The 27,058-nt window shown below is 46.0% G+C and overlaps 1 protein-coding gene across 2 annotated transcripts in view; it reads right to left on the minus strand.

Annotated features, from left to right (window-relative positions):
• Ap2a2 (adaptor related protein complex 2 subunit alpha 2) overlaps nt 1–27,058 on the minus strand; it is a 64,587-nt gene that overhangs the window by 24,722 nt on the left and 12,807 nt on the right. For both annotated transcript variants that reach the window (XM_027408920.2, XM_027408921.2), the window contains exons 2-6: nt 15,447–15,515; nt 7,775–7,917; nt 6,444–6,637; nt 3,058–3,187; nt 28–129 (exon numbers count right to left, since the gene is read on the minus strand). In XM_027408920.2, coding sequence (XP_027264721.1) covers nt 28–129; nt 3,058–3,187; nt 6,444–6,637; nt 7,775–7,917; nt 15,447–15,515 — 638 coding nt within the window. The remainder of the gene's footprint in view (nt 1–27; nt 130–3,057; nt 3,188–6,443; nt 6,638–7,774; nt 7,918–15,446; nt 15,516–27,058) is intronic.

Below are 27,058 nucleotides of genomic sequence, written 5' to 3' on the forward strand. Positions count from 1 at the left end.
CTGTGTCTGTCCCCACCATAGACTTACTCTGCTCAGTCGAGAGACAGCTAGGGAGACAGAGGTCTTGAACTCCTCAGGATTCTTCTGGGCCAGTGTGGTGATGAGGCTAGTTGCAGCAGTCACTACACCCTGAAAGACAAAGATGCGATCAGGAGGTCCACAGGCACCACAGGTGCCAGTACATGAAAAGTACAATCTATGGTACACAGCACCTGAGCCCCAGGCCTGCCCTGACTAACCCAGGAGGTGTGCAAAACTGAGGCAGGGCATACTGGCTCCTTCTGGGTCTACCTTCTCTCTGGAAACTGGAAATCTAGCCCAGCTTGGCCCAGGTACTTGCAGGTGAAGCAGTACTTTGGCTACAACTGGAAAGCCTGTGAGTCTTATTCTGCTTGTCACCTGCATGCCTCTGTCCCCATATGCTCTAGTTGCTTTAATTTAAGATACTGTGCCCACTATAGAGAAACAGAATCTTCACAGTCCTGTTGTGTCTTCACTGGATGGGTCCCAGACCCAGGGCTGTTCCCCTGCAGAGTCCCCACACCCTACCTGGGCTCAGATCAGAACATCTAAAACCCCAGTGCAGCATGGCAGTTTCCCACAAGGCCTTAGGTCTACCACTGTCCCAGGATAACAAATAGCTGTTTCCAATACATTATCTCTGGAAAGATTTTGGTTAAGAAATCTCTAGCCTGGCAGTATAGCACATCTATGATCACAGTACTTCAGAGGAAGAGGAAGAAATGTTACTTCAAGATCAGCCCAAGCTATATAGAAAGACACTGGTTCAAAACAGGCGATGCTGGGTTCCTAGCATTTGGAATAGGCCAAATTCACAAGAAAATACAGTATATGCAAATACCTAACTATTGGCCATTGACTAGGTCTCTCTCCACATCATGGTTTGCTCCTCTGTGGTCTCACAGGAAGCTAAAAACAAAGAAGCACACTGCCATATGCTAACACATGGTCCCCAAGTATCCCTTGGCCTTTTGCTCCCTCTCCACATCTCTTCCCCAGATGGCATTTCAGTCCTCATAGCTCTAAGTCATCTGGTCCACAGCACCACCCTTATGAGCCATCGAGGCTGACTCTGCCTCCCCACAAGTATACGCCTCTCCTGGCAGCCTCTCTGCATTCCTGATCTCATCTGAAGACCTTGGCCTTGGGATTGATTATACACTGTTCTCAGAAGAGGCCACCAAGCTCAGCATAAGCAGGCATCTGACATCTTACCAGAGTCCCTAAGCTTGAGGCTAGGAAAACAGTGTCTCAGGCCTTCTACAGTGGCAAAGCTGGACATGGGTTTGGAGCAGCTGAAAGAAGAGCATGCCACACAGTTGAGGAAGGCCTAAGGGTCTGGATATGATGCCCTGACCTTCTTTACTTTGAACTGAGTTTCTGTCATGAGCCAAGATGCTAGCAAAATAATGTGCATATGTAAAACCAAAAACAACCAAGAAATTGAGGTCAAAGAATCAGTATCCAGAGAGAGGCAATGTCCTGGCACCAAAGACCCAGCCTTGCTACCTGGAAATGACTTGATGGCCATGGCAAGGTGACTGCAGGAAGCAAGAAATAACTTCCGCCAGAATTCTACAGACAAAACTATGCACAGAAGGTGCTGAACTGCTCCTCAAAGCTGCCTCCCCTGCACATTTGCATGACACCTGACTCTCAGGGCCTCTGAAAACCTGGTTCATTATGGCTATGAGAATCTTAATTTTTCTGAGCCTCAGGTTCCTCAGCTATAAAACTTGGAAATTCCAGGCTGGAGAGATGGCTCAGAGGTTAAGAGCACTGGCTGCTCTTACAGAGGTCCTGAGTTCGGTTCCCAGCAACCACATGGTGGCTCACAACCATCCATTATGAGATCTGGTGCTCTCTACATGGAAGCAGAATATCGTATACATAATAAATAAATAAATAAATCTTTAAAAAAAAAAAACCTTGGAAAGTCCTACCCAGCAGTGGTGGTACACACCTTTAATCCCAGTACTCAGGAGGCAGAGGCAGGTGAATCTCCTCTGTGTGTTCGAGGCCAGTCTGAGATAGTGCCACGACAGCCAAGGCTACACAGAGAAACCCTGCCTCAGAAAAACAAAAACAGCTGGGTGGTGGTGGCACACGCCTTTAATCCCAGCACTTGGGAGGCAGGTGGATCTCTCTGAGTTCAAGACCACCTCATCTACACAGCAGGGCAGCTAGGGCAGTTACACAGAGAAACCCTGTCTCTGGGGTGGGGGGGAATTCCACTATTTACAGTTTACAAAGTCTATTGATGAACTACCATTTATCTGACACAGCTGATGGCCTTCAGCAACATCTTCTGATCCCCAGGTGGTACTCAAACCTTCAGGGTCTAAACTATCTGCACCAGAGCTCAGGGCCCACTCACAAAGCAGCATCACTGGCTCACCTCCAGGGCCCTCTGCTTCTCTGCACTCCAAGATCTACTCCAACTCCTATCTTAACAAGCGCAAGAAGTCACAACACAGGGACAGCTTGAGTGGCTGCTATTCCACAGTAAAATGTTCAATGCAAGGCCCGTGTACTGTCTTCTGAATGTTCATGTAGCAATCTTTAACTTTCACATCAGATTTTCCTGGGGAAAAAAATTAACTAGCAAACACACTTGTCTAACCCCAGCCAGGTCATCAGACTCACTTGCTCAGCAGTCCAAGCAACAGAGGCCATGGCCCACAGCTGTTTCCCACCCAGGTGAACAGCCATAGTCACCATCACAGACCTCTAATCCTCATCTATAAAATGGGTAGTTTAGTAAGACTGGCACACTATTCTTAGCCAAGAGATGGAACACACCCATCACAGGCCCACACAAGGAGCTTATAAGGACATAGGTGCTGAGTGAAAATCACCTGCATAGATGGAATCCCTGGGGAATGCCTTGCTGCAGAGAGATGCTGGCAGCCTGTGTACCTAGCTGCAGAGGAGACAGTGCATCACCTTCATCATCCTGAGTCTCAAAGGGCCACTTCTACAACATTCTTCTGAAAAGGTGACTGGGTGGGTAAGAGTGGAATGGAATGCACTTACCAAGTGCTGGTCATTGAGGAGGTGTACCACTCGGGATGTCCAGTCACCCATAGGAACTAGGTCAGGTGATGTCCTGTACAGACGCAGCAAGCACAGGGCTGCACTCTGCTTCACACTATCCATGGTATCTCTGGAAAACAGACATCAGTCACTATGGAGAATGGTGGCCTCTCAAGGTCCTGTAAGCTAAGCCAAGCAGAGAATGAAGCTGAGTAGCAAGCACAGCGTAATAACCAGAAGATCAGTGAGTCAAGAAGGCCTGCATAGCTCAAATGCCAGCCCTGCACAGGTCACTCTAAAGGACAAAGTTCAAGCAGGACACTGACCCACAGGCAAAAGCCTGCACTGTTTGCTCTTTGGTCTCCAAGGGCTTCAATTCTCATCCCCTCCTGGACAATGAATACAAGATGGACTATGGAGGCCAGCCATGTCTATTATGCTCCTCTCTGAACCATATGACATTCCCCCTACCCCAGTTCATTACAGCAGGAACAGACCGGAGGCCTGAAATACCAGAGTGGTTTCTACAAAATGTGTCCTGCTCCCCACACTTCACCATGCTGCACTACGCTGAGGAAGCAGGCTCAGGTTGTCCCGGTGAGGAAGTGGGGTCTCTCTTCCTTCTGCTTTGATTTTTGTTGTTGTTTGATGCAGGGTGTAGTAATGTATCCTCTACTCACCTCAACTCATGATTCCCATCTCAGCCTCCTGAATGCTAAGATTACAAGTATATGTCACCATGCCCAAATCTAAGAAAGTCTTAAAAGAAAGCAAATCTGTGTCCTGGCCTGGCCTGCAGTCCCACGTCAGTATCTACATACAGCTGTCGTGTCCCCTTCCTCGCTGACAGACACACGGCTTGCACACAGCTGCTGCCCTCCAGCCATGCTGTACATACAAGGGCCTGAGACAGTCTCTAGGATCAAGGAGTGCTGTCTTCTCTCTACTCTCTCCAAGGCCACCCAGAGGCCAAAACAAAAGTTGTTTGCAGATACCAAGCAGCAAAGCAACTGTTTTCTGCTCTGTTGAAGACAGGAGCTCTGGGGGCTCCCCTTCACCCTATCAGACCCAGCCTACAAGTAGGAAAGAGGCAGGTATAGTCTTTAATCCCAGCACTCAGGAAGCAGAGGCAGAAGGATCTCTGTGAGTTCCAGGCCAACAGCACTACATACTAAAACCCTGTCCCAAAACAGTCAAACAAACAAACAAGCAGTGGAAAAACAAAATAGGCTGACCAAGTTAGCTGGAGGAGGCCATCAGAAATCCCCATGAGAACCAGCTGGAGTTCTTGCGATTGAGGTAGGAACTGTGGCTATGATGAGAAGGAAGAGAAGAGCCTGTGGACTCTAGTTCAGCTATCTCTTGGTTATCGGATTTTTTATTCCCAAGTGATACAAAACTAATAGGAAAACCTTCTAAATCTCCCCCAGGACTATTCCAATGAAGAAAAATACCCCTCTGAATAATTTTGGTTTATGTGAGGTGCTGGGGGTGGAAACAAGGGTTTCACACACATTAGATAAATTCTCTACCCCTAAGCTGCAGCCTAGCCTGAAAGTCCTGTTAGATACTCATGCCATGGGGAGACGAGCAGGCCAATGTTTCATTCTGGCCTCCTATCAATCCCATGGGAGCCACTGTCGGGTGCCCTCACTGCAGATACAACTGCAGGGTCTGTGTAACAAGAACCGTGTCTGTTTCTACACATTCAACCAGGATGCTGAACCAGGAGACCATCTCCCCTTGTTCCCAGAAAGGTCAGAGAAAAGGAGCAAGCACCTGCCAGCTCAGAGGTAAGGACACAGAACACCCTCATATACCCACTGAGCCGAGAGCAGCTCCCACCTGTTGAAGGTATTATCTCTGATCCTCTACTGTATCCTAGGGCACCAATGCCACCTCCCACCTCAGCACCACATCCTAACTGCTGACAGCGTGCAAACACTATTCACATAATCACCTAGTGCTCAGTGGGGCCCACCTCTTGCTTACAGGGTGCATATGAACTGTCCTACGGCCCAACATTCTCCAGCTGGGAGGCACCACCTGTCTTCTGCTAAAGAACCTTTACTCAGCATTGGGCCTTGTGGTCACTCTGCATGTGCTCTTGTACAGTTTATGAAACATGCCTGTTCCTCCAGTGTTTTTCATTGGAGGAAGTCTGCACTTCCTCCATTAGACCAGCCCTGAGGCAGTTCCAGAAAGCAGCAACATAACAAGACATCCAATCCTCAAGGAACACAGCAGGCAACACTCAAGTGTCCTGTCCACAGGACTCCTTATGACTACTAGGGAGGATGGCCAGGGAGGCCTTGCTAGCAGCTCACACTTGCATTCTGCCCAACTTCCTTTCCCTACCCCAAAACCAATGTGATCTCCTACCTTGGGTACCATGGTGTTTTCTATTTCTGCTTACAGTCTACAGTAATGAGCCTTCGAGTTCCCACTGCCACTCAGCTCTGTAATGCTTGTCTTCATCAATCACCTGTGGTCTACATCTACATTTCCACAGGACGGTTCTCTCCAGCTCCACAATACTCAAGGTTGAGGTGCCAAGGCTGGCTTAAAGCTCCTACACCACAGCACAGGACAGAGGCCAGCACTACTTTGTGCCTGTGCCACATTTAGTAGCACCTTTGGCCCCTGCCTACTAGATGACCAAAGTAGGCCCCCACTATGCAAATGGTAACGGCTCTGAGTCTTTGTTCAGTGCCAGCCCCATCCATTTCCCCTCAGATAGCTGACTAAATAGAGAAGGTAGGCTAGCTCTGATCTCTGGGATCCCCTACGTATACTTCAGCTATATAGGCAGCAGAGGGCTGTGGCCACAGCGCCCGGGGTCTTGACACCCTATTCAGTTCACTAACAACTATCCTATCCTGTCCCCTGGACCATGATGAATGTAACCACTTCGTTTGTAGATTGCCTAGACAACAGTATAAAGCACGTGACCAGGCAGAAGCTAGCCTTGCCTCTGCCAACCCTGAAGCCAAAACAGCCCAGAGCTGCTTCAAACTCTTCCAGAGCAGCCCCTTGGCACCACTTGACAGCTTTCCAAATGAACTAAGGGGAGAGATGATGCAGAATTCTCAAGATACAAGGGCTTGGCCTTTGCCCCAATGCTTCTGGGAAGGGATGAGGCTTGGGCTATGTCAAACAACTTTGTTTCTTTCTCCCTGCAGTCCATACAAGGCTGGAGTCCTTTCTCGGCTGGCAGGCTAAGAAGGGCTTTCTTCTGTCATCTGCTGTAAGTCTCAGTGATCTCAGGGAAAGAATCTGATAGTGCCTCTGAGCTCTATATTGGGGCTTCATGATATCCCACACTATATATAGTGGAATGTGTTTAGAAGGAAAGCACTGTCTATCAACAGCACCCAGATACATACCCTGCCACGAGGATCTTGGGGATCTCTCCAGCGAAGGCCTCCGCCATCTCACGGCTACCCACATTGGCAATGCAGTGCAGGGCCAGGCCCATAAATGTGGGATTGCGGCTGGCCAGGTCGTTCTTGATGGCATTGTTAATCAATCGGATCAGTTCACTGTTCGAGTTCACCAATACAGAGATGAAAAGGTAGCCCTATATTCCCAGGAGGCAAGGACAAAAAGCGTATGACAAGATGCCTAGCACACAATGCACAGATAAGCAAGCCTAGAAAGCCTCAAGCACCGTCCCAGTAGGTACCACAGAGACTTGTCCCTGAAAACAGTACACATTCAGACAATGTACACGTGAACAACACTTTTGCTACCATCCAGCCCTGGTGCAGCATTCCCACTAAAATATGTGCACAGCCAGAGGCGCAAGGAATCCAGACCACTCAGTCCTTCCCCAAGCCTCATGTCCTTCTCAGTAGCTCACATCTGTGTCCAGAAGCCACACCATCCTCAGGTCTGGATGGGAGGGAGTTGTCAGTGCGAAAACCAAGCCTGGCATCAGTCACTAATAAATATGCATATCTGTCCAGAAACCTAGTTCACTGCTATCCTCTCCTCTCACAAGCTTATCCCCATTGTTACCTCACTATCTGTTCAAACCCAGTCTCATATCACCATTCTGTCACTGACAAGGTGAGGATGTGAAGCCTGAAAACACGGAAGGCTTATTTTCTTAACGAAAATCCTAAGACATTTGGCTTATTTTTTTTTTAATTTCTGTAAGTTAAATGTTTAACCAAAAGAGAAAGCTGTTAATTGAAACACAAACAGTCTTACTACAAAAGAATGCAGAGCTAAAACACCAAGCCTAAGCAAGTGTTAGCAGCTTGCATAGCAGGGACCCTCATATTCTGATACAGAAGAGGAAAGGGAAGGGACAGCACCTTCTATGGTTTTATTTCTTGCCCCTGTGGGCACAGATCCTGTTTTCCACAGTCATGCAAAAGGTCATGGAGTAAAGTTACTGCTGGCACTGTACTCACTAACAAGGTCCTGTGAAAAGAAAGCAATGAAGGCTGTGGGCAGCAGACACAGGTGTGAGCACAGAGAATCTACCAGTCTAAGCCAACAGGGAGCTGCAGGGGGAAGAAGGCCACCCCATCAAAGTCCATCCTTGGCACCACTGCTTCCTAGAAGCAAAGAACTAATTTGGAACGAGCATAGCTGCTAGGTACCAGCACCACGCAGTAACACAGGCCAGAGGCACAGGTGGTTAGTACCCAACATGGGACAGAGTAGTAGGAGGTCAGTCTGCCAACTGCCCCTCAACCATACTCACAATCTGCTTTTCCGTGTATCTGTTTGAGCTCAGAAGATTCACAGCTTCCATATGCCCAAAATCAATGTCATGACCAAGGAGAAAGATGAAGAGCAACTTGCAGACATACTTCTTTTTACTGTAGCCATCAAGAGCCTTGTCACCTACAGAAAAAGGTGAAGAAAAGGTTATCTAGTGAACAAGGTGAGGAAGGCAGAGAACTGTGCAGCAGAGTAACAGTAAAGGCCTCAAAGAGGGCACAGGCCTCCAGCCAGACATGCAGCTACAGACACAGGCAGAGCAGCTATCTCATTTGTTAATCATTTGTTAATCTGGTGCACACCAGAATACAGACTACCTAGCAGTTAGTGCTCTGTACCCAAGAAGACCTGCTAGTGCCTGCCAGTGGGGCCTTGACCTCCTTCAACCTGCCTTGGCCCCAAAAGCCCTGAAGGGATAGATCTGCAAGCCCTGCATAAGCCATCAAGTTAATCCTTTAAACAGGCAGATACACTTACTATAAATTATCTTCCATTTCACAATTATGGGGCAAATCACCTAGTCATAAAACCACACACAGACAAGTCCAGGAACATGTGGCATGGCTGAGCTCCCTCCTGATCACAGCAAAGAAAGTTCAACAGGAGACTTACTACACCACAAAGCTCCACAGGGAACCAAGACCATCAACACTGCTGCTCACTTCATCATCTGGAGCAGTAAGGAGGGGATGTGGCATACCCTCTTCTCACTGGGCTGGGCCTTCCAATGACACTGAGTCAGTAGAAAGTACGTACAGTCTAAAGGTATGTGGCTGGTCAAGACCATCGCAGCAATACTACCCTTCTGTTTGGTAAGAGCTGAGCAGTGGCAGGGTGACAGAGGTGCCCAGAACACCTGCACATTGGGTGAAGACCAACTCAAAGTGACCTGTGGAGCTCCCCGAAACCATTCTTCCTTTCTAGCAGCAGAATATAATTAGAATTCAAACACTGTGAGGCCCTATCTAGCTGGCTGTACCTCCTACTTAATCTCAGCTTGCTGCTATATTCAGTACTTACGATGTGTATGTGGCATGTGTAGTAGCACGTAGGCAGAGAGGCAGATCTCTGCAAGTTTGAGGCCAACCTGGTCTACATAATGGGTTTCAGTCAGGGCTACACAGTGAGACTGTCTCAATAATAATAATAATATTCAAAATGTTAAAAGAGCCAGGTGGTAGTGGTGGCAGCGGCATATGCCTTTAATCCCAGCACTCAGGAGGCAGAGGCAGAGGCAGAGGCAGAGGCAGAGGCAGAGGCAGAGGCAGAGGCAGAGGCAGAAGCAGGTGGTTTCTGTGAGTTCAAAGGCAGAGCCTGGTTGTTTTACAGAGTGAGTTCCAGGATAGGCAGGACTATGACAGAGTTCATTCCCAGCACCACACCAGGCAGCTCACAACTACCTGTAACTCCAGCTCAGATGATCCAGCACCTCTAGCCCCTGCGGGCACCTGCACATATGTGTATATACACATACAAACACACACATACACATAATTAAAAATAATAAAAATTAAAACTTTTTTTTTTGTTTTTCAAGACAGGGTTTCTCTGTGTAGCGCTGGCTGTCCTGTAACTCACTCTGTAGACCAGGCTGGCCTCAAATTCAGAGAACCACTTGCCTCTGCCTCCTGAGTGCTACAATTAAAGGCATGCACCACCACCACCCAGCTAAAATTAAAACTTTTTAAAAAGACACTGAGGATGTGCCAATCATTGATTGGTGAGGAATGCATCCTGGATGGAAGATGAAAGAGCTAAGGAAAGGAATTGGTCAAAATCTAGCAAGGCAATGAACAAATATGTACTCGTAGACTTGTCTGCAAAACCAAAAATAAAGGTTAATGAAATTTTTTACAATCTAGTATGGTAAAATAACAAAACCGACAGAGTCTGGGAAGGCCTGTGAAAGTCAAAGTCATCCTGTCTGCTTCTTTAATAGACATTGTAGCTCTGATGCCCAATTAAACAAAGCAAGGATCCAATTCTGTTAAACCCTAAAATGATCAGGCTGGAAAGATGGCCAGGCTGTGGTGGGTGCTTACAGGGAACTAACTCATGAAGAATGGCTTTCAGATTCTAGCATACATGTAACAAACTGGGTGTTCCAAAAACATCCGTAGCTCTACCTCTGAAGGATTCAACATCCTCTTCTGACCTCTGAGCATGCACAGGTACACAAGCTGCTAACTTTTTTTTTTTTTTTTTTTTTTTTTGAAACAAGGTCTCATGTAACTCAGACTAGTCTCAAACTCACTGTGTAACAGAGGATAACCTTGAAATTCTGATCTTCCTGCCTTTACTTCTTGAGTGCTGGGATTATAGTTGAACACACCATACATGATTTTATGTGGTGCTAGGAATAGTATCTGGGACTTTATGTGAGCTAGAAAAGCAACAGACCCAAATCCCCAGCCTCAAACCTACCAACATCTTAAATAGATTTCCTGTGTGTGGTGGTGACCTTGAACCAGCAGATAAATACCAGTGTACCAGCTGCATTCTAATCACAGACTAATGTGCAGCTCCTAAGGTCAAAGCCTATACCCATCCATTACTACTGCTGAGAGACAATCTTCACCTACCAGACTCTTCATACTATACATTGGAGAGCAAAATGGTAAATCTTTTTGTTGTTGTTGTTGTTTTGAGACAGGGTTTCTCTGTGTAGCCCTGGCTGTCCTAGAACTCCACAGATCAGGCTGGCCTTGAACTCACAGAGATCCACCTGCCTCTGTCTCCTGAGTGCTGGGATTAACTTAAAATAGTAATCTTTAAAGTACCACAATGTTAATATAGTAAGAAAATCCCAAACCCACCTAACCCTGAGAAATGGCTCAGTGGGCAAAGGACACCATACCTGACATCCTAAGTTCCATTGCAAGGACTCACATGACGGGTGAAGAGAATAGACTCCCTTCCACAGTTGTCCTTGACCTCCATATGTGCACGAACACACAAAAAATAAATAGAAACAAATTTTAAAAAAATTAAGAAACTTTTTAATTAGCCAGGAGGTGGTAGTGCACGTCTTTAGTCGCAGCACTTGGGAGGCAGAGACAGGCAGATCTCTGTGAGTTGGATGACAGCCTGTTCCACAGAGTGAGTTCCAGGACAGCTAGCACTACACAGAAAAACCCTGTCTTTCGGGGGTGGGGAGTGGAATAAAAGAAAAGAAAAACCCAGCCAGACATGGTGGTGCTCGCCTATAATCCCAGTACTAAAGATGGCAGAGGCAGATGGATCACTTTGGGTTCTAGGCCATCCTAACTCTTCATCCAGACTCTTCAAAGTTCCTCACTCCTTTTTTTTTACATAGGGAACAGTATTTGTACTGTTCAGTGGAAGGCTGCAACAAGAAGTACTTGTTTTCATAATGATGTTTCACTGAGTTCACAATTCCTATAACTCACTGTCTACAGCTATAGACTCCTACAGTGAATTCCTGGCTTGCTCATGTACAGATATGATTTGCAACAAATATGCAGGTTTGGTATTTCTGCCTGTTACTCACTATGTAGCCCAGGCTGGCCTTGAACTTATAGCAATTCTCCTGTGGTATAATGGCACACACCTGTAATTCCAGTACTTGGCAAGAGGCAAAAGGATCTAAAGTACAAGGCCAGCCTTGGCTGCATAGCAAGTTTAATGCTATTGTAGACTATATGAGACAATGTCTCATTAAAAAATTAAATATTATATGTCTATCTAACAGAGAACCACTGTATTTAAGTAGACCAATTCAATGTTATAACTATTTTGAGGTGGCCAAGTATAAACTAAAAGGGCTGGAAACATAGATCATTGACAGAATGTTTGCCCAACATGCACAAAAACCTGGGTTTGATCCCCACAAATCGACTACCACAGAAACCAGGTGTGGTAGCAAACACCTTATAATCTCAGAACTAGGGTGGTGGAGGTAGGTGAATCAGAAGTTCAAAGTCAACCTTCATGACATCACACTTTCTAGGCCAGCCTGGTCCTTCTAAGTCTTAATTAAAGTAGTGGCCTTTTGTATAACCCAGCATTAATCTTTAAGTAAGTTTAGAGTGCTATAAAAATAAGCAGATACAGATCAATGCTCCAATGTTCACTGCTCACATTTTATCTGCTTGCTATCAAGGACTTAATTTCTACATAGACTTTAAACTCTACAAGACAGCACACACAATCACCATTTAAAATTTACTCAGCATCCTCTGCTTTATCATTCCTTTCTGTATAAACTGACCTTGTACCTGGAATCATGAATCTAAAAGTTCCTCTATCAGAGAAACCTACTGTTAAGAAACTCTTCCACTTGTCTTTAAAACATATTTTTAAGCATTATTGTTATTGTTATTATTACTATTATTTTAGTTTTAGAAGCGTTGGTTTTTTGAGATGGGGTCTCACTATGTGTTATTGACTGGCCTGGAACTTGCTGTCATGTAGACCAGGCTGACCTCGAACTCACAGAGATCACCTGCCTCTGCCTCCCAAGTGCTGGGATTACAGGCATGTGCCACCATGCCTGACTTCTAATTTGGCTTGTTTGGTTTCTTGAGTACAGGTATTTTGCCTGCATACATCATCATGTGCATCCAATCCCAGAAGAGGATACTGGATCCTCTGAAACTGGAGTTACAGATGGTTGTGAGCAACTCTGTGGGCACTGGGAATCAAATTAAACCCAGCAAGAGTAAGACTGTTAACCACCAAGGCATCTCTTCAGCACTTATTTTGTTTTTTGAGACAAGGTCCCACTATAACACCTGCCAAGTCACTCTCTCTCTCTCTCTCTCTCTCTCTCTCTCTCTCCCCCTTTCCTCCTCCTCTCCACTCCCTGTGGTTGTTTTTTAATTCTCTTTTCCTTGAGCCAAGAATGGACTTCCTCAATGTCTGGACTTAGCATCCTTCTTCCTGCTCCCTGCTGTTCCTGCTCAAAAGCTGCCAGCCTTGCACAGCTGCTGTGGAGACAGGCCCTCTGCCCCGGTTGCTCAAAGCATCTGTCTTTGAACTCAAACATGGTATACTACCATACTCAGGGGAGATATCCTTTTATTTATTCTTTTTGTTCCACTGATTCTTAGTTTTCTAAAGCCCATCCATCAGATCTGCCCACCCCACCCACCTCATTTCTCCAAGACACCAAGCAACCTTCCAGGCATCGACTTTAGTCTGTGCTTCCCACCATCTATCCACGGTCTTTTCCTCCCTCTGAGCTATAGTTTTCATCTGACTAGTCTTCCAGAACACCAAAGTTCTCTTAAATTACCCAACACCACAGCCACCCACTGTATCTTCATTTAAGTTACTGCAACTGGTCTTAAAGTCTGTCCTCACTTCTGACACTTTCTAAGTTTCCTACCGAGTTTGTCTGTTAAACCTTTAAAATGATGTAAACCTCGTTCATTGTAACATGAACCTGACTTAAAAGTCCTCATGATTACATCTCCTGGGCCTCTGTGGGCTCTGGCTCACAGGATCGTGTTTCTCTGAGCACCCTTTGTTCTCTCTGACCACACACTAGTGTATTTAAACCAACTGCATTCGAGGTCAGGAAGATAACACTTTCCTACCAAAAGTACTAGTGCTCCTCACTTCAACCCAAGTCTAAGGCTAAATGCAGTGAGGCTATATGCAGTGCCACGTGCCAAGAGAGCCCAGCTGCAGTCTGAGAGAAGCCAGTGGGCCCAGTTCCCAAAGCTCTAGGGTGATTTTGGTTTGATGTAGAAGGTCTCCAATCTGGTGGGCTCCAGACTTTGGCTTTTATCCCTCTACACAGGGGATCCTGCCATTCTGAGCCAGGTATTTCTCAGTAGGAAGGAGCTATGTCCTATGAGTGTCCAAAGCCTCTAGCCTCTGCCTACCAGATGACACCTATAGCCTCCCCCTAGCTGACAACCAAAAGCACATTTCTTAGAAGGAAGACAAGATCATTCCAAACAATGATTGTGGCTGTAAAGTCCTTAGGGCCACCAAAACAGCTCTGTCTGGACTCCTTTTCTCAGGACAGTAAGAGTAAAGGCACAAATAGTGCTGTTCCTGGCCTCAAATCATAGCCACCTCCTGGGATGCACTCTTTCATGGCACTCTGATGCGCCCAGGAGGTCTTAGAACACTATCTACTCCCCAGCTGACTTCAGTGGCAGGACTGGTCTCCGGTGGTATTCAGTAGAGGTGACCCACACTGCCAGAAATCTGGAGATACAGCGGGTTCAAATGTGAAAGAAACACAAATGGGGTCAAAGAGTTACATGAAAAAACAGAGTACACCTTTGTAATTTTTGCTGCCAATAATATGTTGCAGCAATATTTTAGAAGTCTGGGCTATGTTATCAAAGTTTAGTTTCATCTATGTCTATTTACTTTTTTCAGTGAGCCATTAGTGCAAGGTGTGGCAGCACACACCTTTAATCCCAGTACTTGGGAGGCAGAGACAGGCAGATAACTGTGAGTTCAAGGCCAACCTAGTCTACATAGTTAGTGAGTTCTTGGACAGCCAGGACTACATATCTCTCAGGCCCAAAGTCTTTATGGCTTTAAAACTGACAAAAACATCAACATTTGGGGCTAGAGAGACGGCTCAGTGGTTATGAGGACTCTTCCAGGGGACCCAGGTTCAATTCCCAGCATTCACAGCTCACAACTATCTAAACTCCAGTGCCAGGGGATCTGATGCCCTCTTCTTGCCTCTGTGAGTATCAGACACGGTGCATAAACACATATGCAGGCAAAACACACATACACACAGGATAAAATAATTTTTCATCTGGGCAGACACAGGCAGCTCCACCTCGGCAATTGTGCTGAGCAGCACTTTCTAGACAAGACAAGAGGTCAGTGTTATTTCCAACCCCAGGAAAAGAGCAAGGCCACAGCTAGGAAGGGGCTGACAACCCAATCAACACAAGCTCTTCTCACTGCCTGGATCCCTCAATGGCTGGATTCACTGTACTAAGAACTTGATGTGTTTTAGGAGTTTTAAAGAAATGTTAAAAGCCAGGCAGTGATGGTACACACCTTTAATCCCAGCACTCAGGAGGCAGGGGCAGGTAGACCTCTGCGAGTTTGAGGCCAGAACTAGAGCTACACAGAGAAACATTGTCTAAAAAAACAAAAAACAAAACAAAACAAAAAAAGATGTTCAAAGATTGAACTTTTCTGATATTTATTACTTTTATTTATTTATTTACTTTTATTACTTTTCTGATAGTTGCAACAGAAATACCTAACAAAAGCAATTTGAGGAGAGTTTATTTTGGTTCACAGTTCAAGGGTATGTCCATCATGATGAAGACGTCAGCTGCAGGACGTCTTGAGGTGACTGATCACTGCATCCAGTCAGAAAACATATAAGATAAACCCACAGACAGATCTAAGCATCATTTATCTCCAGTGAACATTTGATTATGAGCAGGGATCACTATGGTTGAACTGAGAACACTCCTGAAGCAAGGGGGATGTAGTCAGCTCACTTTCTTCTTTTAATTTAGTCCAGGATCCCATGGAATGATACTACACACATTTAGGGTGTCTTCCTTCTTCAATGAACCAAACCTAGATATCCCTCACAGACACGCAGACAGATTCCAGATCTCATCAGGTTGACAAGGAAGATTAACAATCTTCATAAGACCCTTACTGTTGTACAAAAAGGTAGCACTTACCTTTGAATTTTGATCTAATATTTGCCAGTTCCTTGTTTATCCTCTTTATTTCGGCTTCTTTACTTTTACCTAGGAAAAAAGAATAGAAATACATTGTTTCAATGCCTCAAAGAAGCAATCATTACTGCTAGGACCCACATTGAGAACTGATGCCAGAATCATGGTTTTCAGTGGTGCTGGGGTAGGGAAGGGCTTTGAGCAACATGGATGTCCAACTACATGGGACACAACCACAGACAAAGTCCTGGGGTCTCCACTCAGCCTCATAACTTGAAGACAGGAAGTAAGGCCAAGGAATGAAGTAAATTGATTCAAGGCCAGCAGCAGAATGCAAGACTCTAGTTAACTGGCCTATCGTAGTCACAGCAAGGCGAGGACCCCATCAAGACAGTGATGAACTAGGCCCACAGCACCTCACAAGGGATGCACTACACCACTGGTTCAATTCTTTCTACCTGTGCGCCACAGCCCTGAGGCTGGAAAGCACCCACATCCACTGAGGGCTTCTCCCAGTAAGCCACCAGCTATAGCTCATGGAAGCTGACTTCCATGAGCACATATGAAAGAACAGCTTTACCCCACAGTTAAATCCCAGAGGAGAACTGTCTTCTCTCATGACACTCCCAAACCTTTAAACCTAGAAAGTCTACCCACAACAGGAAACGAAGTTAGAAGAAATGGAAGAACAGCTACTTCGTGACAGTCAAACTTCTACACATGTAATTTCTGCTGCTGGATATCACCCATCCTTCCACAAATGCTGGCTTGTTTATGCCTATCTTTTAACTTTACCCAGACTGGCACATGAATCACAGTCCAGAGAGATCAGGGGAATTAACCACACCACACATCTTACCAGATAGCTTAAAGGTAGCTGTGCATAAAAACAAGTCTCTGTATGTTTAAATCACTTTTGAAACAGCAAGCAAACAGTTTAAAAGACTCAGAAGGCAGCACAGTGGGTAGGGTACTTGCTGCACAATGCTGGCACTCTGAGACTGACCCCCAGGAACCCAGGTAAAGATGGAAGGTGAGAATTGACTCCACAGAGTTGTCCTCTGGCCTCCACATGCATATCACACTCCCCACACACATGCAGCACTAATAAATAACATTAAAACTTTAAAAATAGCTTTGCTAGGCATGAACAACTTAAAAATAAATGAATTTTAGGGTTCTTTTTAGGTAAAATTAAAATGGCTTCAAATAAAAAAAATAGATTCACAGGCAGAGAGATGGTTACAAGCATTTGCTGCTGTTGTAGAGGACTCAAGCTCAGTTCCTAGGACTCATCTATGTCATGAAGTTCACAACTCCTCTAACTCCAGCTCCAAGGGATCTGATGCCCTATTCTGGCCTACAAGAACATTGTACACACATGGTGCATATACACCACATACATACAGCAAAAACTCATACAAATAAAACAAAAATAAATCTTAAATGGGGGATAGGGCACTGGAGAGATTGCCTCAGCAGTTAAGAACATTGTCTGCTCTTCCAGAAGACTAGACTTGATCCCCAGCACCCACACAGCATCTCACAACCATCTGTAAGTCCAGTCCCAGGGATCTGAAGCCCTCCTGTGCACAGACATCCGTGCTGACAGAACACCTGTACACATGAAATAAATAATCAAAGTTTTAAAGAAAAAGTTGCCGGGCGTTGGTGGCGCACGCCTTTAATCCCAGCATTCGGGAGGAAGAGGCAGGCGGATCTCTGTGAGTTCGAGGCCAGCCTGGTCTCCAGAGCGAGTGCCAGGATAGGCTCCAAAGCTACACAGAGAAACCCTGTCTTGGGGGGGGAAAAAAAAAAAGTTAAAGAACCCTCTCCATGACGGTGAGAATGGAAATGTTGGAATTGAAGAGGATGGACATGACCAATACACTGCATTCATGTATGAGTATAAGATATAAATAAAAGATAAAAAAAATAAGCTAGGTGTGGTGGCCTTTAGTTCCAGCACTCAGGAGGCAGAGGCAGGTGGATCTCTGTGAGTTCGAGACCAGCCTGGTCTACAAGAGCTAGTTCCAGGGCAGGCTCCAAAGCCACAGAGAAACCCTGTCTTGAAAAAAAACAAAAGCAAAAGAACACACAACAAAACAAAAAAAAGATAAAAATAAAGGACCCTCTCAAGCTGATCATGATTCAATGGTTGGTCTTCCAGAAGGAACGACCCATCTGCAATACAAAACCACAGCACAGGCTGACCCAGGCCCAAGACTGTCAGAGTCCCAACAATGATTTATCCACATCACACCTTGAGGGTTCGGGCTTCACATTGCTGCTGCCCAGATTATCTGCTTCTCAGAAAGACAGGCCAAGCATCACTTCTCTCCTGTGCATACTTGCCCATGAACAAAGCTCACTATGGCTGAACTGAGAACATGTCTGAGTCTAGCTCTGCCCTAGCAAGCTCTAGGACAGGCAAACAGGACTCTATGATGCTAGGAGGGCAAAGGGCAGCAAGGCCTAGAGCCCAACATACTCATCTCACTGTCACCAACACTGATGGAGCAGGACTTAGGACCCAGGCTCCCATCTGCCATGCCTGAGCAGCTAAAGGCGCCATCAGGGTAGACACAGCCAGCACATGTTTAGCTCTGGTGCTCCATAAACTGCCAGGGGCAAGGTAAGGAGAAGCTTTTTGTCTGAAGTTTATTAATCCTGTCTATATCCAGGTACAGTAGTTCAAATTTATAATCCCAGTATTCAGGAGGCTGAGGAGTTGGAGGCTAGCCTGGGTTAACAGTATAAACAGAAAAAGAAAACGAAAAAGAGCGAATAAAAAGCCACACCCACCTAAGCCACACCCACCCTAACCTTAGCAGAAGCATCATCTCCACATCTCCTCTGAGCATGAGGCTCTGCCACATCCTGCTCTCCAGAGATAGCAACGTATCCCCAGCAAGAGGCCCAGCCTTAGGAGAGGCTCTTGGAGCACACAGCTGTCACCTGAGGTCCCAAAAAACCCTTGGGCTGTAGCTGTACAGTTCCTATGGTGACAGGGGAGCACCTGTGTATGGGCATTGAGGCAGATCCTCCTTTCGGGGCTGTGGCTATGAACTGCATTATAGACGACATTTACAGAGAAGAGTGTTGTGGAGTTTCATTTCAGCAAAGAGACGTTTGAAATCAGAGGGGCCAGGGAATGGTGCAGCCCATTTGTGAGCCTACTTTTTATCCAGAAGCAGTTCACCTGCTGGATAGTGCAGAAAGGGTGTGGGAGGCTTCAGTTATTCTAGAGAATTAAAATTTAGGCCATGGAGAAGAAATCTTAAAAATGAAAAGATTTGCTTAAATTGTTCTGTGTTTTACATTAACTAAAACAGCTTTAACTTGTAAAGCGTTTCATATTGTTTTTTCCCTTCCCCCACCCCACTTTGAGACAGGGTCTGACAAAGAATGTGGTAGCCTCAACTAGCCTAGAACTCATGGCAATCCCCATGCCTTGGTGTCAACCACCACACCTGGCTCTCATTTTCTTATAATAAAGGAAAGGGGACCTCTATTGGGAAACAAATTCTTTGTTTTTTTTTTTTTTTTCCAGGGCTGAGGACCGAACCCAGGGCCTTGAGCTTGCTAGGCAAGCGCTCTACCACTGAGCTAAATCCCCAACCCCAACAACTCAAGATATTGGCTAACAAAAATTCATAGAGTAAGAAACAGTCTTATGGAAAAGAACGGGACTGAGGAGATACAGAAAGACTGCCTGGATGACAAGACCAGGGCTTGTTCAACTCCAAGCACCACACACATTAAAAAAAAAAAGTAAGACAGGATGATTGTCATGAGTTCAAAGGCAGTCTGGAGTACAGTGTGACACTTGGGGGGCTGGTGAGATAGTAGTGAGTAAAGGCATCTACTACCAAACTGAAGAACTAAATTCAATCCCCACAAGTTGTCCTCTAACCACCGCAAGAACAGTGACAATTACACCCCCATGAATACAAAATCAAGCTTCAGAGCTTTTGTTGTGTGGGGTGCTATATATGTAAGTTAGTTGTTGTTCTTTAGGCAGGATATCACGTATAGAGGGGGAGGGAACAGCCTCAAAAAGAAAAAGAAAAGAAAAATTAGCTGAGTGTGGTGACTTTCGTGTGAGTTCAAGGTTAGCCTGGTCTACATACACAGCAAGTTCCAGGAACATGTCTCAAAAATGGAAGAAAAAAATTACTACATGGAACACTTGGGACACCAGGTAGTGTTAGAATCAGAATGAATATAATATATCTAAGATAAGTCAAGCAAAAGAAACAAGACATTGGGTCTTTATATCCAGCAAAGTTATTGTCACGTATAAATGTCATAGACCAACTACATAAAGTCCAGACTGCTATGAAATACTCCTTTTACACTGTGTGAAGATATGTCACTGTGATTGGTTTAATAAAGAGCTGAATGGCTAGGTGGTGGCACACGCCTTTAGTCCCAGAACTTTGAGGGGTGGGACGGGGGGGGGGGGACGGGGAGGGGGACGGGGGGGGGGACAGAGGCAGGTGGATCTCTGTGAGTTCAAGGCCAGCCTCGTCTGCAGAGCTAGTTCCAAGACAGCTAAGGCTGTTACACAGAGAAACCCTGCCTTGGAAAAATAAAAATAAATAAATGAATGAATAAGTAAATAAATAAAGAGCTGGATGGCCAAAAGCTAGGCAGAAAGAAGTTAGACCAAACTTCTAGAGACATAGAGGACTCAGAGAAGAAGAAACGGGGTCACCAGTGAGACGCAGAGGAAGCAGGACATATGAAGAGAAGTAAAAGTCACAAGTCACATGGCAACACATAGATTAATAGAAATAGGTTCATTTAAATTATAAGAGCTAGTTAGAAACAAGCCTAAACTAAGGCCAAGTTTTCATAATTAATAAGCCTCTCTGTATTATTATTTGGAAGGTGGGTGGTGAGACAGAGAAAGACTCGAACACTTGACCACCCTGTTCCCTAAATTCTTTGTGGGCCATGGACCTCAGAAATCCAGAGTCACAAGAAGAACCACAGAAAACATCAACATAGGAATGAGCTGGGGAGGGGGTGACTGCAAGAGTAGGCCTAAGTGTTTTGGGGACAGTCTAAATGTACAGGATGGTGAGGGTGCAAGGGGAGGGCATGCATGATATGCAAAGGGAAGTTAGGTACAGAAACACTGTGTCCAGACAATGTAAACAACGTGCAACTGTCACTCACACCTCCCACAGGAGCACAGCAGGACAGGGAGGTGGCAGTAGCTCAGCCTTCACCCAGGGTAGCAGCACCTCACTGTAGGAGAGTGATCACTCAGAAAACTTAAGTTTCCCCACTCAGTGGTTCCTACCCACAACACAGAAGCAGTACTGCCCTGAAAACAGAGGTCAGCCCTAGCTCAATGTCCTGAAACAGAGAACAGAGTACCCCAAGTGGAGATGATGAATATACGCCTACAGATCTCAGGCTTGCTCTTAGTGGACCTGGCCTTTCCTATGTTTCTGATCTACCCTGCCTCTGCTCTATGGGGCCCTGGCCAGGCCATTCCAGCCCCACCATCCTGGCAGTCACCTGAGTCTGCTCAAGGCACTCTCCATGATAGACATGAGGACATCCCTGCCTTCATCTGGGTCCTTCAATCCATCTGACCATGACTTCCCCTATAGAAACGAGTCTTCCGAGAACAAGGAATGACCTTATTCCTTTAAAGAACTTCCACTTGTCACCAACACACTCCTGGGGCAGCTCAACAGGATAAACCCTCTAACGTACTCAGGCATCCCTGTCTGGCTGCAGCGCCACTGCCTCTTCAACTAGAAACTAAGGCATCTCACCCTCTCCCGGATCCGATGCCCACAGGCCATCTCTCCTTTCCCTGGCCAGAGCCCTATGCCTACTAGCTCCCATCACTGCAGACTGAGGAGCAGCAGGGGATATAGAGAGGGGAGAGCAGGTCAAAACCTCCCACGTGAGGAGTAACCATGAGCTGAGCATGTATACCCAGACTCTGAATTGCTGCCCAAGATAGGCTCATGCTCTCCAGTTCTGTGATGGCTCTAGGCCTGGTCTGATACAGAAGACAGCATCATAGAACCCAGTGTTTCTGTGAGCTTTAGGTAGCAAGAGTGACACAGGACATAAACACTGCCCTCCACAGGTGTTACACTCAGTTGAGCACAGGGGTCACCAAATGTTGAACTCTGGAAATGCCAGAGGGGAAATCCCACCAGATGAAGAGACACACAGGATTTAGAGTGCAGGGGACACTAGCAGACCTGCCCTCATCGTACAGATGTTTGCAGGAGGCATCTGCATCATATATTACCAATGTGTCCCTGAACCTGGCCCATGCTCCTCGTGTCACACTTCTAACCCTCAGGCAAAGGGACTCATCTTGCTAAGAACAGATGTAGGGAGAAAAAGGAAGAAAAAAAAAAAAGAAAAGAAAAGAAAGAAAACTCTCGTGACAAAGAATCAGTTTGGGCCCGGATGTGGTGGTGGATGCCTTCAATCCCAGTATTCAGGAGGCAGAGGCAGGCAGATCTCTGTGAATTTGAGATCATTGGGCATTGGGGTCAGCCAGGTCTACACAGGGAGTTCCAAGCCAGTCAGGGTTACAAAGTGAAGCCCCGTCCATATAAAAATAAATTAAAATTAGATATATTAGATATAAGCAAGGACAGGGATTTCTGACCTATTCTGAGTTTAGAAATCAATTTTGAAAGGGTAACCACCAGCCTGAGTAATTAGCAGGCCTGTGTCAACAAGCCTGCCAGACAGTCTGAGCTGTGGGAATCTGGTCTTAGCTACCTTGACTCTCGGAAATGCAGCAGTAATTTCGGCATGGACTTTGGAGCACCACTAGCTAATAAGTGACCCAGACTAGATGCAGACATTGGCCAGGAGCAAGCTGTGATTTGCCTCAGTGAGTCTCAAAGAATGCACAGAATGGGGACAGGCTGGGATTGAGCACCTGGGAGAAAGCTCAGGCCTCAGCAATGAGCTAGTTAATCATTTCTTCTCCTCAGACCAAACTTATCCCTAACGGGACTGGTAGTGAATGGCCTGGATTACAAAATACCTGCCTAGGCTGGCATGTTGGCAGATACCTCTAATCCTAGCATTCAGAAGGCTAAAGCAGGAGGATCACAAAGTCATGGCCAACCTGAAAAGCCCAGTAAGACCTTACACAAAGAAACAGATAGGCAGACAGACTTTAAAACTGTGAGCTTTGATATGTACAACAAAACTTTGTCTAAAGTGAAGAGTTTCCGTCAAATGTATGCAAAGACTGGACTGTACACCTTAATGAAGATAAGACACTTAATAAGCACTGAAGGTGTTCACCACAGTAGCCACTCACAGCCCACCCACAAGTTGCAAGACTCAGGCTGCTGGGCTTTTCCCACCTCAGAAGACTGCCAGCAATCAGAATGCTCTGAAGAACTCAACTTCAGATAATGGGCATAAGACAGTGAGTGGCCATGGACTTGACATGGCTATGGTTAGAAACGCCACTGTATTCTGTGTTAATATTTGTGTGTGGGGGGGGGTCCCTGATCAAAATCCACACCAACAAACTCAACAGCCTGGTGGTACATGCCTGTGATCCTGAGCATGTGAGGCTAAAGCAGTTTGACTGCAGAGGAGGGTGGGGGGAAGGAGGGAGAGAGGAAGGGAGAGGGAGGAGGGAGGGAGGGAGGGAGGGGGGAGGAAGGAAGGAAGGAAGGAAGGAAGGAAGGAAGGAAGGAAGGACTAATTCACAGAACATTAAAAATCGTTCTGCAAATAAGCCCCAGAAGATAAACCCATGTGGCTTTGACACACTAGCTGGCTCATCTTTTTCAGCAGCTTTTTGGGATCTGATTTACAAACCACATCATCCACTCACATAAAACATGTACGTCACATCACTGGCTTCCAACATACTCAGATCTATCTGTCCTTTATCTCCCCAAAGGAAACCCGTAACCATTAGCACTCACTCACCAGCCCCTACCCCAGCCCTGGCAACTTCAACTGGCTTTTAATAGGCTTGCCTCCTCTCAGTCCTTCATCTAAGTGGAAAAGCACAGGATGTGTGATCCAAGTCTGCTGTCAAGCAGCAGTCAGCACAGCACTTCGTTTTTATTAGTGACACACTGGGCTCCATAGTTTGCTACCTAGTGGCTTTTTGGGTTCTTTCTACTTCTAGGCTATCAAGAATAACATTCCTGGGAACTGGAGATGACTCAGTGGTAAACAGCACTTGTTCCTGCAGAGGACCTAAGTTCAGTGGCCACACTCACATGGGAGTTCATGACCACTCCCTAGCACCAGCTCTAGGGTAACTACTACCATCTTCTGACACTCTTCTGACTTCCATGGGCACCAAGCATGCACAGGGTGCACATATATACATGCAGGCTAAACATTCATAGACATAAAATTAATTAATAAGTAAATCTTAAAAATCTTATGAGGCTAGAGAGATGGCTAAGCAGTCAGGAGCACTTATTCTTGCAGAGGACCTAGGGTCCACTCCCAGCACCCACATGTGGTTGACAACTGTCTGTCTGCCTCCAATTCCAGGAGACCCAATGCCATTTTCTGGCCTCCTCAGGCACATATGAGGCACGCACAAAATACTCACATGCACGCAGAAAAAACACCCATACACATAAGATAAATATAAATAAATCTAAAAAAAAAAAAAAAAAACTTGCCAGGCAATGGTGGTGTACACCTTTAATCCCAGCACTTGGGAGACAGAGGTAGATTCTGTGAGTTCAAGACCAGTCCAGTATACAGAGCTAATTCCACTATTACACAGAGAAACCCTGTCTTGAAAAACCAAACCAAACAAACAAAAATTTAATAAATTAACATCCAGCCAAAGCTACACAGTGAGACCCGGTCTGTCTCAAAAACAAACAAGCATCACTAGTAATATTCACACGCAGGATTCTGTATACACACTTCCTTTTTCTTAGACACATGCCTCACAGAGTGGTAACCATATTTAACACTAAGCCACCATCCTTACTGAATGTACCAACCCTAGACTAGCAGACTGTCAAGGGGGTACACCAGGAGCCACACTCAGCACATAGCTTGTAAGTAAAAAAGAGAATTTACCCCAGATCCCTTTCAGACACCATATTATCTGTGAGATCCACTCAAGTAAGTTGTGAGCCAGTGACTAGGGTTCGTTCCTTCTTTGTCTTCCATGTGTGTATATCTGCATATATGTCTACATGGATGAGCCTGCCCATGTGTGCATGTAGAAGCCAGAGATCACCCTCATGTATCATTCCTCAGGCACTATCTACACCTTGGGTTGTTTTGGTTTGTTTGGTTGGTTAGTTTTGGCTTTTCAAGACAAGGTTTCTCTGTATAGCCCCTGAACTCTTATAGACCAGGCTGGCCTTGAACTCCGAGACATGGGCCACCACCACCAGGCCCATCCTGAGTTCTGTTTGTTTTGTGATTTGTTTGTTTGTCTTTGTTTTGCCACCAAACCTACAATTCACCAAGTAGACTAGACTGGCTGGTCAGTCAGCCCCAGAAATTCCCCATCTCCTCCTTCCCAGTGTTGGTATTAAAAGTGTGTAACACAGGCATGGTGATACATGCCTTATAATCCTAGGACTCAGAAAGCAGAGGCAAGCAAATTTCTGTGAGTTTGAGGCTAACCTGGTCTACATATAGACACCCTGCTGTCTCCACAAAGGGTCCGTACCACATGCAATTTTTTGTTTCGTTGGTTGGGGAAGGGTGCTGAAAGACACCATCTCCCTATGTAGCCTTATGTAGCTGGCCAGGAACTCGTTATGTAGACTAAACTGCCCTCAAACTCAGATTTGCCTACCTTTGATTCTCCAGTGCTGGGATTAAGGCCTATGCCACCACTACTAGCCCTACACAGCTTTCTAAATGGGTGCTGGGGGTTGAACTAAGGCTTTCATGATTGTGTAGCAAGCACTGTACTAAGCGATCTATCTCCAAAGCCCCAGTGGTGCTTGGATGTGCTATGGTTTTACAGGGACCTGTCATGAAGTGACAGGAAGCCAACACACCTACTACCTCTGCAGTCACCACCCATCCTCATTGCCCCTTACAACAAAACTCTTACAAGGGTTAAGCCAACTATTATTGTTCCTTTAGCCACCCCACCAAACTTACCTAAACCTCTTTCCTTACTGGCCTATATGATCCTCTCCATCCCAGCACATCTAGGACATCCTCAAAAGAGGGTATGCTCTGCAGTCTGTGGTGTGCATGATCTGAATCTGGGCCCCAGCACTCAGAAGCAGCAGCAGTAGCCACAGCAGCTGCCTCACTTGCTCAACTAGAGTAGGGAAATGCACAAAACCCAGAGTAGCCGAAGTAATGACTCCATTTCTCCTCCTGGGCCTGTACCTTCATGCCCTCACCCAGTGAGCCCTCCACTCCAGCTTTAAATACCAACTGTAATACCCTGTATTTCTATCTCCAGCCCAGACCTCTTCTCTAAACTCCACTCTGTAACAAACATCTCTCTATCGGTCATAAGCAGGGCCCAGACTTATCCTCTCTCTCAAAGATCTAAGGAGATTCCAGAGAGTCAGCACTCAGGAGGCAGAAGCAGGTGGATCTCTGAAGTCAAGACCAAGTTGACTTGGTCTACCGAACGAGTTCTAGGACAGCCAGGGCTACACAGAAGAAGATACCAAAGCTAAGCTCTGGCTCCAGCCTCCTGCCAAGGAGAAGGGATCCTGGCCTGTTATCTCGCTGAACTGAGCAGAAGAGGGACTCTGTGGGAAGATCCTTGACTAGACAGGAACTGACCAGGTTAACAGGAAACCACTCAGCTGCAAGAAGCCCAATGTGGTCTGCTTCTGGAGAAGGACCCTGGCTTAAAAGTGGGAATGAGCCGGGTATTGTGGCTCGCACCTGTAATTACAGTACTCAGTAAGTAGAGGCAGGAAAGTCATGAGTTCAAATCCAGCATCCACTACACAGTAAGTACACAGAAAGTTGGAGGTCAGCCTGGCCTATAAGACTTAAAGAGAGAGAAAGGTGAAATTAGCCCCAGGCATGAGGCTGCTCTGGTCCTTCCTTGCCAGACCAAACTGTCCCCAAATGACAGGGCTTCAGCCAGAACAAAGCTCTGTGTATTTATAGACTAGAGAATGATTAAAAACCAAGGTGGGATTCACAATGTCTAAATCCAAGGAAAATGTCATCCTGCGGCAAAATAACAGAAGCAACTTAAAAGGAGCAAGAAGCCGACTAATAGGCAGAGGCTGTGAGTGGAGAAGGGTAGAGCAGGTGGGGCAGCACAGGGCATAAAGAGAGGTAAGTGAGACATGTGAGGGCCAGCATGTTCGCAATAACTACTGCAGGTCAGTCGCTGGAAGCACAGTCAGAAGCAGGTGGAACAGACAGAGAGAAGCCCACCAGTGATGGCCAAGGAACTGCATCGGGGGCTGACATCAGACTACTAAAGGGTGGGTGAAAGTGCAAACACGTTTCAAAGTTGATGAAAACTACTGCTACTGTTTAAATCTGGAATGTCCCCCAAAAGCCAAAGTGTTAAAGGAACATGACCTCCCAGCATGGGAGGCCATGGGTGGAAACAACCTATAAGAAGTGGGACACAGGGCAGTTCTTTGAGTCCTGAGCACTCG

This window comes from Cricetulus griseus, chromosome 3 (genome assembly GCF_003668045.3).
Source record: "Cricetulus griseus strain 17A/GY chromosome 3, alternate assembly CriGri-PICRH-1.0, whole genome shotgun sequence".
Taxonomy (NCBI): Eukaryota; Metazoa; Chordata; class Mammalia; order Rodentia; family Cricetidae; genus Cricetulus; species Cricetulus griseus.